Raw genomic sequence first — 17,413 nt, forward strand, 5'->3', positions numbered from 1 at the left:
TGTTGGGATAGTTAAGGTGTTCTAGTTTTATGCTTAACTGGATACTTGTTCAACTTTGCCATCTATAAACTCGAGGAAGGATTATTTTTGATTCTAATAGTGAAGTTGTTCATTGTACTTTTTCACTGAATTCAAGTCCAGCTTCTTCTCTAAATATCTGTGTTGCAATATGCGATAAGTAGCAACGTAATGATTTCAAACAGTACATTTTATATTTTTATCAAAAACCACAAATAATGATTCAAATTTCAATGTGAAGTTTTTATTTCTGAACATTTATCTAGTGCCTGTTATTTTAACATTTGCACAGGATACACTGATATAAAGACTATAAAGATAACCTTGTTTTAAATCATCCCATAATCTGATCACTATATCCTCACCAATTATAGACAACTAGGAGAGACAAACATTCAGCGGAAGCATTTTGGTACTTTATATCATTAAAGTTCATCTTTTATTTCTTCATCTGTAGTATGTGAATTTTCACGAAGTTTCTGCAAGAACAATTTGTAGAGATCAGGATGTTGAACTGTACTTTCATTCTGTCAGATATTGTAACTAGGACTATTTACCTGAGACTTGAGAGATTCACTTGAGATATTGGTGGGGTCTCTGCTCAAAGTTAGCTGTGATGGTCTTGGTGCACTCAGTAGACAAAGCTATGTGAAAGTTCCCTTCTTCTCTACCCAGATTCCTCCCTATCTTTCCCTATCCATCCACAAGTTGAGGCAGGGGGCACAGAAGTGCTTCCCAACCAATTATCTTGTCTTCCTGTGCCTGTGCTGATGCCACTACCTGGGGTAGTCTGGCAAATGTGCTCTAAATGGAGAACTGTCTTGTGGTAGCCTCCTCCTCCACCATGCAATCACCAAATGCTTAATTGTTTGTAGCACTGGTCTTCGCCAAGATCCTTGCTGTAACGTCTATCCCAGAAAATAATACATTACTGCAATTATTATCTAGTGGATATGTGTCAATAAAGTTTTTAAAACTGTGCCACGACACTTCTCAGAGCTTTAGGAAATCCAAAGTGTTTTGTGGCCAATGAGGTTCTTTTAAACTGCGGTCACTGTTGTTTTTTTTAGGAAATGAAGCAACAAAGCAAGTTTCCACTTGAAATAAACATTCGACTCTTTGGTCAAGGGCTAGATATGGGGAAAATTTCATTGCCCTTCGATATACAGTATAATGGCATGGGATCTCTTGAAAGCAAAGGAGGATATAGAGTTCAGATTCAGATTTATTCATCACATGTGAAATGTGTTGCTTACATTAACAACCAACACAAATAAATAAGGGTCGGGACAAACTTCCAGCATGCCTATGACATTCAGCAGAACATGGAACAGAACAACATGGAATATAACAAGCAACAAAACAATGGCAGCAACACAAGCCCCTTTCCTTCCTCCCACCACCCACACGCACAGACAGTCCTCCAACTCCAGGATGGACCACTATTATATATTCATGAGATATAGTGTGGAATAGGCTCTTCTGGCCCTTTGAATTACACTACCCAGCAACCCCCAGTCCAACCCTAGCCTAATCACAGGACAATCTGCAATGACCAATTAACTAGTCAGTCTTTGGACTGTGGGAGAAAACCAAAAGACCAGGAGGAAACCCTTGTGATCACAGGGAGAATGTGCAAGGACTGGATATAGTCAAGCTTCAGAGGCACAACTTGAGCACTTTATCTTCTGAGCTAAAGCAGGTAAACATTTTATTAGGAAAATTTGTTAAAATATGGGGGTGTACATATTAAAAAGCAGATTTGTCTCCTAAGATATTGCTAAAATATATTGAAATTCCAGTCTTTAGCATTGGTCTGAAATCAAGTTGTCTGAGCTTGCCATGGCTGAACTCTTACCTTTAATTCTTCTTGTTTGTCCAGAAACTGAGATAAGGCTTCCAGAGTATGAGCTCCAGTGTAGTGTACAATCTTTATGAGAAGGAGGGAAACATCAGCATCAAAAAGCAGATAAAGCAAATATTTGGAAAGGAGACAAAGGATCCTGAAGGTACAAACCTTATTCTCTGAATCAGCAGGAAAATACATTACACTCGGAAACTTCTCAACTATGACAGCAAAATTAACATCATTTGCTGTAATGTCTATCTTAGCAATAACAATATTCTCAGAATTGTTGTACTTCTTCCCCAGCTGTTCCCAAATAGAATTAATGTCCTTGCATCTCTGAGACCATGGAGCACCTTAAAGGTTGAGAAAGGAATAAGTCATTATTTAACAATATATCAGATACTGTAAGAAAAATGTTTTAGTAATGTGTATAATTATCACTGGATGCATCTCGGCCTGGTATGGAAACACCAAAGCCCAAGAGCAGGAAGGCCTACAAAAGGTGGTGGATGCAGCCCAGTCCGTCACAGGAAAACCCTCCCCATCACTGAACACATCTACATGCAGGGAAGCAGCATCCATCTTCAGGGACTCCCACCAGCCAGGACATGCTCTCTTCTCACTGCTGCCATCAGGAAGAAGGTACAGCAGCCACCAGGTTCGACAATAGCCATTACCTATCAACCACCAGGCTCCTGAACCAGCGTAGATAACTTCACTCACCTCAACACTGAACTCAACCTATAGGCTCACTGTCAATGACTCTACAACTCATATTCTCAGTATTATTTATTTATATTATTATTATTGTACTTTGTACAGTTTGTCTTATTTTGCAATGTGATTGCTGTCAATCTTTGTGTGTCGTTTTTAATTGATCCTTGTATTTTGTTCTACTATGAATGCCTAAAGAAAATTAATCTTGGGTAGCGTATAGTGACAGATATGGACTTTGCTAACAAATTTACTTTGAACTTTATTAGCTTCTTCTTTTGCCATTAAAGGGGCTGTTTCTCAACACTGCATGGGTTGGTTTCCATAGTTCATTGGTTTCTTCCAGTGGATCAGCTGGTTGAACTCATGCAGGATTACTCTACACTTTATGGCCTTGGCCTATGGCCTCAATCAGGCTAATGACTGAAGCATTGTTATTAATGCTGCAAATAGAAACAAAGAAAAGATCTATTGTGACATCTGTACCTATCCAACCAGTGGAAATGAGCACTATGGGCGGTGATGAACACAACATGTGTTTCCATCCCCTTAAGGCAGGTAATCGGATGCTCCTCGTGCATACGCTGGTTGTTTGAGATTCAGAGGAGTAACTGATGCCCGATATAGTCATAACCATCAGAAGAGAAGAGGAGAAAATGGCAAAAGTAAATGAATGATGAGTTGTTTTCAACATTAAAGACTCAGAATAAATTACAGCAGAATAATACTGGACTCCAGGGGGCTAAAATTTAACTGCAATGTTGGTACAAAATGATGACATTGCCAATCTGATTGTTACAAACTCCTACAGATTACCTTTCCATTAAACATTTCATGTGTTTATATATGGTTATCTAAAACTTTGGTGAAGTTTATTAATATTTATATTCTGCAAAGATAATCTGTGAACATCTAAAATATACTTACAAAACAGCACAAAGACATCCTTTGTTTCATTAAACACAACTTCTTCAAAATTTTTTCCCACTAGTACTTTAACAGGATTCTTATTCCAATCTTCTGGAATTTCTTCACTGGGCTCTTCAGGCTATTGTGTAAAGTGCACATATTATTATCATCAGCTAAAACTCAAATTGAAAAGTTAATGAGATATTTCCATCATTCTTGTCCTTAGTAAGCAATCACCGGAAGCCCTTGGAACGGTGCCAAGCTCTTCTTTGCATTGATAATGAGCACAAGGAGAGATAATTAAAGCTCACAATCACCACTACCCAATCTCCAGAGCAAATGTTTGAGACTAAAATCTTATACTTTGCTGCTGCCCTCCTTGAGAGAGATGGGGAGACAGATGCCCCTGCCCCATGGCTGGGGAAACAGCCAAAAGTTTGAGGGAGTGAAAACCATGGGTAGTTAAATGTAAGGCCTAAAATTTTAGTCAATTCTGGTAGAAGATCAGTGGCTTGAAAAACCAATTACTTATCTCCCCTCAGACCTGCTCAATATTTGGAGCATTTTCTGTTTTAATTTTGCTTTTTGAAGTAGTTATCAAAAACATGTCAATAAAATTCTTTTGGAAATGGATTCAAAATCATAAAAAAAAGTATACTGTACTGTATACTGTTTTTGGATGCCAAATATATATTTTTTGACAAGATAGGCAGCAGATTTACAAATAACTTTGGGAACCTGGTCCTGAAATAAAACATTTCCACGTAAAAAACTGAAAATGAACACCTAAGGTTTATCCAATCATCTCCTACCAGCAATGACTGATCAGTTTTCTATAACTTCTCCTTAACTTCCAACTACTGTACAACAGCTTGTTGTCACTGCTCCTTCACAAACTAGTCAATGCCTCCTTCCATTCTACATTGTATGGTAGAAATCATAACAAGCAATTTAGGGAACTGTCCATTTCTATTGTCACACACCTCTAACAGAAACCAATATTAGAATCAATGTTGGAATACAGTGGTACTCTGTAATTCGAGGTATATGCAGCCTTTCCTCTTGATTAATTCCCTTTTTGGGGATCAGAGTGTTGCTAGCATAGCTGACACTTAGTGGCCATTTCTTTGTGCCCTTGAGAAAAAAGTAGCGAGTCACCAGGTTGAACCAGTGCAATCTTTCTGGTAAAGGTGCTTCCACAGTGTATCCATTAAGGAGTTCCAGGACTTTGATCCAGAGACAAAGATAAAGAATTTAAAGATTAGCTTTATTTGTCGCTTGTACATTGAAGCATACAACGAAATGCGTTAATTGCACAGTTACTAACACAGTCCAAAATGTGCCAGAGTCAGCCTGCAAGTGTCACTCTACTTTCGGCACCAACATAGCATGCCCGCAACTTACTAATCCTAACTTGTCCATCTTTGGAATGTGGAAGGAAACTAGAGCACCTAGAGGAACCCCATGTGGTCATGGGGAGAACATGCAAATTCCTTGTAGCTAGCAGTGGGAAGAGAACACCTATCATACTGCTGGTGCTGAAAGCGTTATGCTAACCATAATACTACCATGCAGCTCCTTAATTAATTAAGGACCAACAATATATTTCAGAATGATCGTGATATGAGACTTGGAGAGGAACCTGCAGGGGGTGAAGTTCCAGTGCATCTTGTGCTGTTGTCCTTGGTAGTACAGATCATGGAATTAGAAGGTATTAATGAAGTAGTCTAGGCAAGTAATTGCAGTGCATGTTGTAGACAGTAAATGTTGTAAATGGTGATGTTGAGAATTAACATCTCGGACAATGGATAGGAAACCAATCAAAGCAGATTTCCCAAGAGCTGCTGGATCTGCAATTCTTCAGCAAGTAGAGAGTATTCCACAATACCGTTGACTTTTTTGCCTTGTCGATGATGGAAAGACCTTGGACTGTTAGGATAAAAGCCACTCGTCACACAATACCCATCACCTGGCATGTTTTGTGGAGATGGTATGACATGGCTTATCCACTTGAGTTTCTTGTCGATGGTAATCTCCAGGGTATTTGCTGAGGCCCTCTGTTGGTTAGGGTTGACCGTGGATATCATAAAACATAGAAATCTACAGCACAATACAGGCTGTTTGGCCCACAATAACGTGCTGACCATGTAACCTACTCTAGAAACTGCCTAGAATTATCGCACCGCAGAGCTCTCTATTTTTCTAAGCTCGATGTACCTATCGAAGAGTCTCGTCAAAGACCCTATTTTATCTGTATCCACCACCGTTGCCAGCAGTGCATTCTATGTAAAGAAAAAAATTACCCCTGATATCCCCTCTGTACTTCCAAGCACCTTACAACTATGCCCCTTTGTGTTAGCCATTTCAGCCCTGGGAAGAAGCCTCTGGTTATCCACATGATCAAAGTCTCTCATCATCTATCAGGTCACCTCTCATCCTCCATCACTCTGAGGAGAAAAAAAACCAAGTTCACTCAACCTTTTCTCAAAAGGCACACTCTCCAATCCAGGTAACATCTTTGTAAATCTCCTCTGCACTCTTGCTATGGTATCCACCTACTCCGTGTAGTGAGGTGACCAGAACTGAACACAGTACTCCAAGTGGGGTCTGACCTCTCACGTCCTAACTGTCTACCTGATACACAAGCCAGGGCAGTAGGTTATGGAGATCAAGCTGTTGCCCATGTAGCAGGCTCCCCCTCTCCATGCAGCTGATGGATCCAAAGGAAGAGCAGAGACTGATACAGCTCAGCATCAGTGGTGTTGTAGGAGGGGCCAGTCAGTGTTAAACTCAGTGTAGGACTGACTTAGCGACTCCGGCTCTGGATTTTCCTCCCTGTGAGTGGGTATAGCAGCAAGGTAGTGCAGATCTGAGATCAGGGTGTTCCTTCTCCTAGATGAGCCCCCAGCTGTGGCTGATGATCCCCCAACCATGGCTGAGGTGCCCCATCTGCACTAAATGACTGGTTTTGAGGCTCCAATGACCCGTCTTTGGCAGCAGAAATGGTTCCGCCAGGCTTAGTAGCTAAGCCACACATGAAGGCCAGGAGTTGGGCTTGGTTGTCAGAGACTTTTTGAGATGCACGCTATTGGGAGCATTTGATAGGTTGTGGGAACTACCGCCCACGGCTATAACAACCTTAATGAACCTATAGGATAGTTATGGTGGGGACTTCAGCAAGGGTAATTGAATTTCAGGGGGAAGTGGTCAGACTCGGTTTTGGTCCTTCACTGGCATTTTCATTTTGTGAAAGCTCCCTGCCGCATATGAGCCATGTTGTATGCTGTCTCTGTCTTGCTGCTCTATTTGCTGAGCAGCTGTAAATGGAATTGAACAGTATACAACCATCAGCAAACATCCTTTTATCTGACTTTATAATGGAAGGTCAAATGAATAAATAAAATTATGATAACTGGACCCTGCTCATTCCTGCAGCACTTTTCCTGGGGCATATCTTAGCTAACCTCTCCAGGAAACATCAATTGATTGATCATGATCTGGGAGGTAGTGGATAACCTGTGATCTACCCACACTGGCACCACAGAAAATATATATTCTCATGATTGTGTGTTCAGGCTCCTTGGATATTTAATATAATTTAGCTGCTGTTCACTTGTCCTTTTGGAAGCTGCAAGGATGATGAATTGATCACTCAGATGTCAAAGCTGCTGTTACCCCTTTCAGAAAAACTGTGAGGATCTACTCTGAATCATCCCAAAGGAGATTTCACAAGCAGGCCAACATTACAGCTTTGTGATATTAAAAACGCGGTTATGAATTGCAGACTGACGGATCCTTGCAAAGTCCCCAGTAGTTGCCAGAAGAAAACCTGTTCAGTGTTGTTGGCAACCAAAAAATTCAATTAACATCAGCTATGACTGTGGACTTTAATTTGACTTTACCCAGATTATTTGCTAACGGAGCTTTAAGATAATGAGAAAAAGCATCCACAAAGGGCAGTGATGTTTCACAATGCTAACACAGAAAAATGTTGTTCTCTCTCTCTCTCTCTTGCTCTCTCCCTTTATCACTCTTTCAGATACACACGTGCAGCATTTACACATACAAACCATATTAAACAATTGCACAAACAAATACACATGCACACACATATAAGTAAATACAGAACATTCACGTTAGATCTTACATTATCAAAATTATACTTATTAAAGATATTAAATGCTTTTAATACAGTAATATTAACACAAAATAATGACATTCTCTCTCTCTCAGATACACACATATTTAAATGTGCATTTGAAAGACTTGGAGATGCACGGAGAAGCTCCATCTTTGCTTTTGTTAATGACCACTTTACATGTTGTCTGATTATTTTCTATTGACGTTACATTACCTTTTCTTTCCCATCAATGTATGCTAGGCAGAATTTTTCCACAGCTTCGGATGTGACCTTGTCAGCTTGCATTCTGTATCTCACTGCCTCTGTTATGTTAATCATTCGAACAGCAGGTATGTCCAAGTCCCGAATATGGAAAAATTCACTGATGCGGCCATTTCTACTTTCATTAGTGTCAACCAAAATAAAGATTATCTGAAGAGTTCAAAAAGGAGTGTTGTTGGAATGAAAATATCTGTAAAAGCAGTAGACTACTTTAAAGAGCAGAAAAATAGAATTTTTATTTGAAATATATATTTGTGTTGATTATTAATAAAAGGGATTGCTATACAAACCAGACGTGGCTCAGTTGACACCACTGTTTTCTCCAAGACTGAGCAGAAGTATCTAATAAAGCTGTATTGAGCTAATGTTGCAATGCATAGAAGCCACGTGTCAGGTCTCTCAGTGGGAGAGCATTTTGGAAAGAGTGATCACAATTCCATCTCCTTTACCATAGCATTGGAGAGGGATAGGAACAGACAAGTTAGGGAACCTTTTAATAGGAGTAGGGGGAATGATGAGACTATCAGGCAGGAACTTGAAAGCATAAATTGGAAACAGATGTTCTCAGGGAAATGTACCGATTAAGAATGAAATTAGGAGAGCCAGAAGGGGCCATGAGTAGGCCTTGGCAGACTGCAGTAAGGAAAACCCCAAGGCATTCTACAAGTACGTGATGAGCAAGAGGATAAAACGTGAGAAAATAGGACCAATCAAGTGTGACAATGGAAAGTGTGTATGGAATCAGAGGAAGTAGTGGAGGTACTTAATGCATACTTTACTTCTGTATTCACTATAGAAAAGGATCTTGGTGACTGTAGGGATGACTTGCAGTGGACTGAAAAGCTTGAAAATGTTAATATTAAGAAAGAGGATGAGCTGGAGCTTTCGAAAGCATCAAGTTGAATAAGTCACCGGGACCAGAAGGGATGTACCCCAGGCTACTGTGGGAAGCGAGGGAGGAGATTGCTGAGCCTCTGGCAATGATCTTTTTATCTTCAATGAGGACAGGAGAGGTTCCGGAGGATTGGAGGGTTGCAGATGTTGTTCCCTTATTCAAGAAAGGGAGTAGGGATAGCCCAGGAAATTATAGGCCAGTGAGTTTTACTGCAATGGTTGGTAACCTGATGGGGAAGATTCGGAGAGGCAGGATATATGAACACTTGGAGAAGCATAATATGATTAGGAATAGTCAGAATGGCTTTATCAAAGGCAGGTCGTGCTTTACAAGCCTGATTGAATTTTTTGAGGATGTGACTAAGCACAGTGATGAAGATAGAGCTGTAGATCTAGTGTATATGGATTTTAGCAAGGCATTTGATAAGGTACTCCCATGCAAGGCTTATTGAGAAAGTAAGGAGTCATGGGACCCAAGAAGACATTGCTTCGTGGATCCAGAACTGGCTTGCCCACAGAAGGCAAAGAGTGGTTGTAGATGGGTCATATTCTGCATGGAGGCTGGTGACCAGTGGTGTGCCTCAGGGATCTGTTCTGGGACCCCAACTCTTCGTGATATTTATAAATGACCTGGATGAGGAAGTGGAGGGATGGGTTAGTAAATTTGCTGATGACAGAAAGGTTGGGGGTGTTGTGGATAATGTGGAGGGCTGTCAGAGGTTACAACGGGTTGTTGATAGGATGCAAAACTGGGCTGAGAAGTGAAAGATGGAGTTCAACCCAGATAAGTGTTAGGTGGTTCATTTTGGTAGGTCAAATATGATGACAGAATATAGTATTAATGTTAAAACTCTTGACTGTGTGGAGGATCAAAGGGAACTTGGGGTCCGAGTCCATATGACACTCAAAGCTGCTACGCAGGTTGACTCTGTGGTTAAGAAGGCATACGGTGCATTGGTCTTCATCAATCGTGGAACTGAGTTTAAGAGCTGAGAGGTAATGCTGCAGCTATATAGGGCCCTGGACAGACCCCACTTGGAGTACTGTGCTCAATTCTGGTTACCTCACTATAGGAAGGACGTGGAAACCATAGAAAGGGTGCAGAGGAGATTTACAAGGATATTGCCTGGTTTGGGGAGCATGCCTTATGAGAATAGGCTGAGTGAACTTGGACTTTTCTCCTTGGAGTGCCGAAGGATGAATTGATAGAGGTGTATAAGATGATGAGAGGAATTGATAGTGTGAATACTCAGAGGCTTTGTCCCAGGGCTGAAATGGTCAGCACAAGAGGGCATATTTTTAAGGTCCTTATGTTGGAACAGTATGGAAGATGGTATATAATGTAAATCTTACTTTCAATTACCAATTATTGAAAAATTTCCTGGATCAAAAAATAGCTTACTTGTGCTTATATTCTGATAGCCCAGTTGAGTTCCTATGTGAGTAAATTAATTGGATGCATGTCACACAGACACACACAGACACAGCAAAATCAGTTAAAACTTCTTTGTGTAGTTGAAATTGGTTAAGTTTTTCTACAATCTGCATGAGACAAATATGGTAACTATTTTAGTCTGCATCAAATATTAGCAATTAGAAATTCTGATGGGACATTATATACTAAAGCCTGTTTGCATTACTATTTATGCAAGTGTATCTTAGTTTAAAGTATGTTAGCTTGATAGTCACATTCTCCATGATTTCAATTAAATCGAGCAAGAGTCAGTGAGGCTTGGAATCAGTGGATTAGCAAAACTAAGAACTTCAAAAGAACCAGATTTAAGATTCCATAGAGGTTTCCCTACCAGGAGAGAAAGCCAGAATTTCAAGACCGTCTGGTAATTTCAAGACCGTTTGTAGTGAGATGCTGAAGATGTTCTATCGGTCATTTGTGGAGAGTGCCCTCTTCTTTGTGGTGGTGTGCTGGGGAGGCAGCATTAAGAAGAGGGACGCCTCATGTCTTAATAAGCTGGTAAGGAAGGCGGGCTCTGTCGTGGGCACAGAATTGGAGAGTATGACATCGGTGGCAGAGCGGAGGGCGCTGAGTAGGCTACGGTCAATCATGGAAAACCCTGAACATCCTCTGCACAGCACCATCCAGAGACAGAGAAGCAGCTTCAGCGGCAGGTTGCTGTCAATGCAATGCTCCTCAGACAGGATGAAGAGATCATTACTCCCCAACGCCATTCGGCTCTACAATTCAACTACCAGGGGCAAGTCATGTTAAGTGCCAGGGTTAGGACTGAGCTTAAGTTACCACTCAATGCACTTTAGTAAACTATTTAAGAACTTTTTAAAAGCTATTTATTAATGCTTTTTGGGAGGGTGATTTTAGATGCATATCATATTTTTACTGAGTTAAATACTGTATTTAACTGTATTGTACTGTACTGTAATTAGTTTTGCTACAATAAGTGTATGGGACACTGGAAAAATGTTGAATTTCCCTTTGGGGATGAATAAAGTATCTATCTATCTATCTATCTATCTATCTATCTATCTATCTATCTATCTATCTATCTATCTATCTAATACACATTCAACTTCAAAATCACTAAAGATACAAAGTGCTATGATAACTTCAGGAAGCAACATAAAGCATATGAACTGGGCAAAGGAGCTGATCACTCAGACCTTCAGGCTTGATCCACTTTTTAATGGAATCATGAGTGACTTCATTGTTACTTCATTTCTATCCCCATATACCTAAGATAATTGTCCATCTCATTACAGATTGAAATCTATTGACTTGCCACCATAATAAGAAGGGTTGACAATGACCTCTTCTCTCACCAAGAACATCTGGATATTTTTCATGTGTCAAACTTCGAATGGCCTACAAATGATCAAACCAACTCTAAATTTTACCACAACACAATTCTAGCAAACTCATTATTGTTTGATCAGCGCAAATATAATCATTCTATGACAAGCATTTGGTTAAACAAAACAGTTTCCATTATGTGTCTGGCAATGGTTAGTGATTAAAAAATGCATAACTTGATAATAGATCCGGGTTGTGCTGATTATTCAGGAAAAGTGTTTTAACTATAATATCATTAAGCATTTTTGATTGAAATTCTGGGCATAACCTCATCATGTTGACTATAAACATCTTTAAGAGAAATTGAGTGAATAACAAATGGTTCTTGATAGCTATCTCATTATAAGATCAGAATCAGATGAATGATAAATGATCTGCATTAAATAACTGTGGATTCAATTACAAATGTCCAAGAAGTGTATGGCAGTGAGAGAGGGAAACCAGACTGACATTACAGTATAATTATCAAGGCCTCTTGCTCAAAACAGTAAAGACTTTTTAATGCTTGAGTCAGTGAAAAGGATAAAATACATTTTAAAGTCTTTGTTGATTTAATTTCTGGGCTGCACTGCAACTTCAGTGTTAGTTGAATGATACCAGCTTCATTTTGGACATTTATAATTGAAGTAAGTGCTATTTTTTAAGCTGTGGTCCACATTTGATTTGAGAATGATTGAAAGAGTAAAAGTATAATAATTATTATAATATCAAGAGTTTTATAACTCTCAGAAAGCTATGTATTACTGTAGGTGTAAATTGCAGATTAAATTAAAATATTGGAATCTGAAAGAAAAAAGATGCAAGTAAAACCAAATGTCATGAAATGCATGTTTAAGTAAAAATGATTAATTAATTATTTGCACTTTTCACTTTAAGTTTGCAATATGGAGTAATTAATTTATTTAAAACAAACAGTAGCAAAACAAACCTGGCCCTTGAACTGAACAGCTGCATCTTTAAAGCCTTTGTGAATCTCATTAAAGTCCTTTGAGGTCTTGTCTGCAAAGAGCAGAAGGTGACTGTCGACATCAACATCAAAGGTTTTCATAGAATTCTGAAAAATATATTTTCGATATTGAAAAAGAAACCTTAATCTCTCAAAATGGAGCATTTTGAATATATTGCAAACAAAAAAATGGCTTTTAGATACTACTTTGGAGAAAAAAGAAGCTAACATTTTTAGTTAGGAATACTACTTTAAGTTTACATATGGACAGAAAATTTTGACTACCATGGTTTTGTAGTCAGAAATGTAATATAGTATAAATATGTTAATAATTTATATCATTTCATTAATTTCTATGTGGTAATATGGAATAAGAGAATACACCATTTGAATTGAATGAAATTAGGAGGTTCCCAAATAAACAAACAATTAAATTATCTTCTGAATATATTGATATGCAGTATGAAAAGTTTAAAATCATTAATTATATTTAATTAACATACAAGTATACCTGCTGATTATATTCTGTGACTAACTGCAGCTCATTGACTTTGATGAATTTATTAAGAATATTTTTCTCCAATCTATTTTCATCAGTGATTTCATAATCAATACGCTTTTCTTCGAACTGCAACCAAAAAGAAAAGTACAAAGTTTAGAAATGATCATCAGCTCTTTAACAGCATAAATTACAACAATAGGTTGTCTGACTTTTCACATATTTCACAAACAGCAATATGGAAGTGTGCATTTCTGTCTCATTCTGTTAACAGAAATTTGTTATATTTCCCTAAAAAAAAAGTTCACATTTTTATCCATTTTCAGCTGTTGGTTATACTTCTGACCGATATGATCAAGTAATCCTATAATTGCTTATAATCCTATAACATTAAACAATCAAAAGATACTTGTTACTGACTCCGTTAGTACATGTTCCAGAGGGAACAAATCTGCTGATGCAAAGGAAATCAACAGCACCTTTCAGGATTTAGCAGCATTTAAATCAAAACCTTATGGTCTCCATAATATTATACAACCACTTAGACGTTGAAACCAAAAACTACATTAATTTCAAACATTACAGATATAACTATTGATATCAGAGTCATACCTTTCTGAACAGAATGACGGTATCCCTGGTGATGCCATACTTAACAAAATGTTTTGCACTGTTTGTGATACCAAATGGAAGATGAGGAATATCTTGTGCAGTCTCATAAAAGGTTTGGGTGTCATTACCTTTTAGATCCTGCATTGAAACAAGTATTTTTATTTACTAACTTCCTATTACATTATAACACAACAGAAAATTTACCGTAAATGTGGAAAGCTTCTCTTCATAACATCTTCAAAATGGCAAAATATAAACTTCTGCCACCAAAAGTTATCAGTGATTTATATACATATGAATTAGCTGTACCTTGCGTGAAGAACTTCCAGATTTTAACTATTTAATGTATGAAAGTGTCTATCTTGATTTTTGTCCTGGATGTTCCAGTTCAAATTTTTTGATGATATTTTCTATTCTTGACTGAATTGAATTGACTTTATTTCTTTCATCCTTCACATACATAAGGAGTAAAAATCTTTGTTACATTCGCATTTAAACGTACGATGTGCAATCACAATAATTTATAATATGTTGTACTGGTTCCACACACACACACGCACACACACATACACACACGCACACACACACACACACACACACACACACACTCCAGAGAAGGTGCAGAAAAGACTTTACTTATTTATTAGGGCACAGGATGAAATAGGCCCTTACAGCCCTTCAAGTCATGCCACCCGCAATCCCCCGATTTAATCCTAGCCTAATCACAGGACAACTTACAGTGACCAATGAATCAACCACCTTTGGACTGTGGAAGGAAACTGGTGCACCCAAAGGAAACCTATGGGGAGAATGTATAAACTCCTTACAAGCAGTGGCGGCAACTGAACCTGAGTCGCTGGTACTGTAAAGAGTTATGGAACCACTCGTCTACCTTGCCACCAGGAAGCAGCTTGGATTAGAGGGCTTGTGCTATGAGGAGAGGTTAGACAAACTTCGATTGTCTTCTCAGGGACAGCTGGGCCTGAGTGAGATCTAATAGAGGTTTATAAAATTATGAGAGGCATTGGCAGGCAGCCGGTATCTTTTCCCAGGGTTGAACGATCTACTGCCAGGAGGCATGCATTTAATGTAAAGTTTAAAGGAGGTGTGCAGGACAAGTCTTTTACATATGGAGTGGTGGATGCTTGGAAGGTCTGCCTGGGGTAGCGGTGATTGTAAATGTAATAAATGCATTCAAAAGGATCTTAGGTAGGCATATGCAGGAAACGGAAAGGTACGGATTAGAGGAGATTGTTATTTGATCACTAATGTAATTAGCTCAGCATAACTTTGTGCTGTTCTATTCTATGTAATCAGACTTTAATTATAAATTTAAAAAATTGTGTTACAAAGATGCTTTTAAAGGCATTGGGCTTTGGATAAGGAATCACCTGGGGGTTGGGGTCAGATGGTGGTGGTGGGTCTTTAAATATGTGACCCCTGTGTCAACTATAGCCTCCAGTTCATCTTTGTATGTAGACGTCTGTAGCTGTTTGGTTGACTAATCCTTTAGTATCTGACAAACGTTTCTGCAGAAGGCTCAGTGGAGACATAGAAAAGGGGATGGATCTCTTCTACTCTTACTGGGAAATGTGGCATAACATGTTGCAAGATTCAAGATACAAACCATCCCTCTGATAGTTCAAATCTCTTTATGGACAATTTGATGATTCCACGTAGGGAAAATGATCAGGCATTAGCATAAAGTGCAACAATGTCTACTTGCCAAAAAACCATTAATTTTAAAAGCAGATAAAATAATTACCTTAAAGAAACCTACTACCACCACATCTTCAGAGTCAATAAAAGCTTCAATCTGAGCCATACTGGTCAGTCGTACAGCACTATCACCAATCCTTCTCTTCAGCCAGGTGATAATGGAAACATCCGTTCTTACTCCTGAAAGAAAGGACTTAGACTATGCAGCATTTACTTTTTATGTAAAACCTAATTTCTGCATTTACTTATTGAAATTCATGGCTTGGTAACTCAAGAAAAAAGTATACATTTCTTTTGCTTATTTATCAGGGGCTTATTTTTCACATATTTTATTTCTACTGGCGCTTCTGCATGCCATTTAGGATGCCAATATATTTGTGTACAATTCTATAAAATAATGATAACAGCTGGAAACTGTGTCTAAAAATGTCACGTGACTTTTCTTGTGCAGTCCCATACCTTTACAATAGACAGTTCATTATCAAATTGGTATCACATAACCTGCACTAAACAGGTTAAATTGAACTTGCCAATGTTCTTAACTAATTTCAAATATATGAATTAAACCAAAATGATTGCTCCCAGGAATCCATATTATTAAAACCTGCTTTAAATATTGCTGTGAATAACGAACACAAATGTAAACATTGTGTACCATTATAGAATCTTTCAATCTAATTGAAACATATTTCAAATTTAAATAAAAACACTGTCCTGACCTAACAGACCATTTCTGAGTCCTTGTGCTGTGAAGTGCAAATTTACTGTCAACCACATGCACTAAATGCATAACTTGTGTTCTACCCAACTTCCAAAAACTCAGTTCTATCGGCTTCAGTAGAGCTGTATGTCAAAAATAGGACAGTGGTATGGAAGAAAGAGAAAAACATTCATTATGAAATGTACTTTATAGTGCAGAAGAAAACAGAGTTAAAATGTTGAGTGAAACAGGTCCACTATGCTAACAGTGTTCCATAGAAGCAATATCCCATTTCATTTCTTTCTTTCTTGGCTCACATACATATTCAGCTGCACCCTTAGATTGCTCAATGCCATTCACCTCAACCACTGCATGAAGTGTCGAATACCACAGCCTTAAGTTTCTCCTGAATTCCTCCTTACATTTATTACCAACTCCATTATATACATGGCTCATGGTTTTCAGTTCCCCACTTAAATCTGCGTTTATTTGTTTCTTTGTACATGTAGTATTTTTTCTAGACTGCACAGTAGATCACTTAATTTGATTCCCCAATATAGCATATTCTCATTCTTTCAGGTGAAGCAATAAAATGTTAAAAAGCTGTTCTTGTGAGTGTAAGCAGTCTGATAACGCCAGCTTGCCTGTTCAACTGAAAGTAATTTAAAATTTAATCAAACATTTCTTTTACTGTTTGTAAGATTTTGCTGTCTGTAAATTGTTCAACACACTATCGAGAGAATAATTTTAAAAGGAAAATCTTCAAACATGATAAGATATTAAACTTAACGATTCACCACTGAGAGGGAACTTGATGACGGTGAGGACAATATGAGTGAGGTTGATGTTCTGGAGCATGTTGATATTAAGGGAGAGGAGGTGTTGGAGTTGTTAAAATTCATTAGGATGGATCAGTCCCTGGGGCCTGATGGAATATTCCCCAGGCTTCTCCACGAGGCAAGGGAAGAGATTGCTGAACCTCTGGCTAGGATCTTTATGTCCTCGTTGTCCACGGGAATGGTACCGGAGGATTGGAGGGAGGCGAATGTTGTCCCCTTGTTCAAAAAAGGTAGCAGGGATTGTCCAGGTAATTATAGACCAGTGAGCCTTATGTCTGTGGTGGGAAAGCTGTTGGAAAAGATTCTTAGTGATAGGATCTATGGGCATTTAGAGAATCATGGTCCGATCAGGGACAGTCAGCATGGCTTTGTGAAGGGCAGAACAAGCCTGATAGAGTTCTTTGAGGAGGTGACCAGGCATATAGATGAGGGTAGTGCAGTGGATGTGATCTACATGGATTTTAGTAAGGTATTTGACAAGGTTCCAC

The 17,413-nt window shown here is 38.6% G+C and overlaps 1 protein-coding gene across 1 annotated transcript in view; it reads right to left on the reverse strand.

Annotated features, from left to right (window-relative positions):
• Positions 1-443: 443 nt before the first annotated feature.
• Positions 444-17,413, reverse strand: part of LOC132398975 (protein disulfide-isomerase-like) — a 29,543-nt gene continuing 12,573 nt past the window's right edge. The window contains exons 3-11 of the mRNA XM_059978811.1: positions 15,433-15,566; positions 13,668-13,805; positions 13,068-13,184; positions 12,539-12,664; positions 7,845-8,042; positions 3,509-3,629; positions 2,036-2,220; positions 1,877-1,948; positions 444-497 (exon numbers count right to left, since the gene is read on the reverse strand). Of these exons, the coding sequence (XP_059834794.1) occupies positions 444-497; positions 1,877-1,948; positions 2,036-2,220; positions 3,509-3,629; positions 7,845-8,042; positions 12,539-12,664; positions 13,068-13,184; positions 13,668-13,805; positions 15,433-15,566 (1,145 nt within the window). The remainder of the gene's footprint in view (positions 498-1,876; positions 1,949-2,035; positions 2,221-3,508; positions 3,630-7,844; positions 8,043-12,538; positions 12,665-13,067; positions 13,185-13,667; positions 13,806-15,432; positions 15,567-17,413) is intronic.

The sequence above is a fragment of the Hypanus sabinus genome, chromosome 9, assembly GCF_030144855.1.
Source record: "Hypanus sabinus isolate sHypSab1 chromosome 9, sHypSab1.hap1, whole genome shotgun sequence".
Classification (NCBI taxonomy): domain Eukaryota; kingdom Metazoa; phylum Chordata; class Chondrichthyes; order Myliobatiformes; family Dasyatidae; genus Hypanus; species Hypanus sabinus.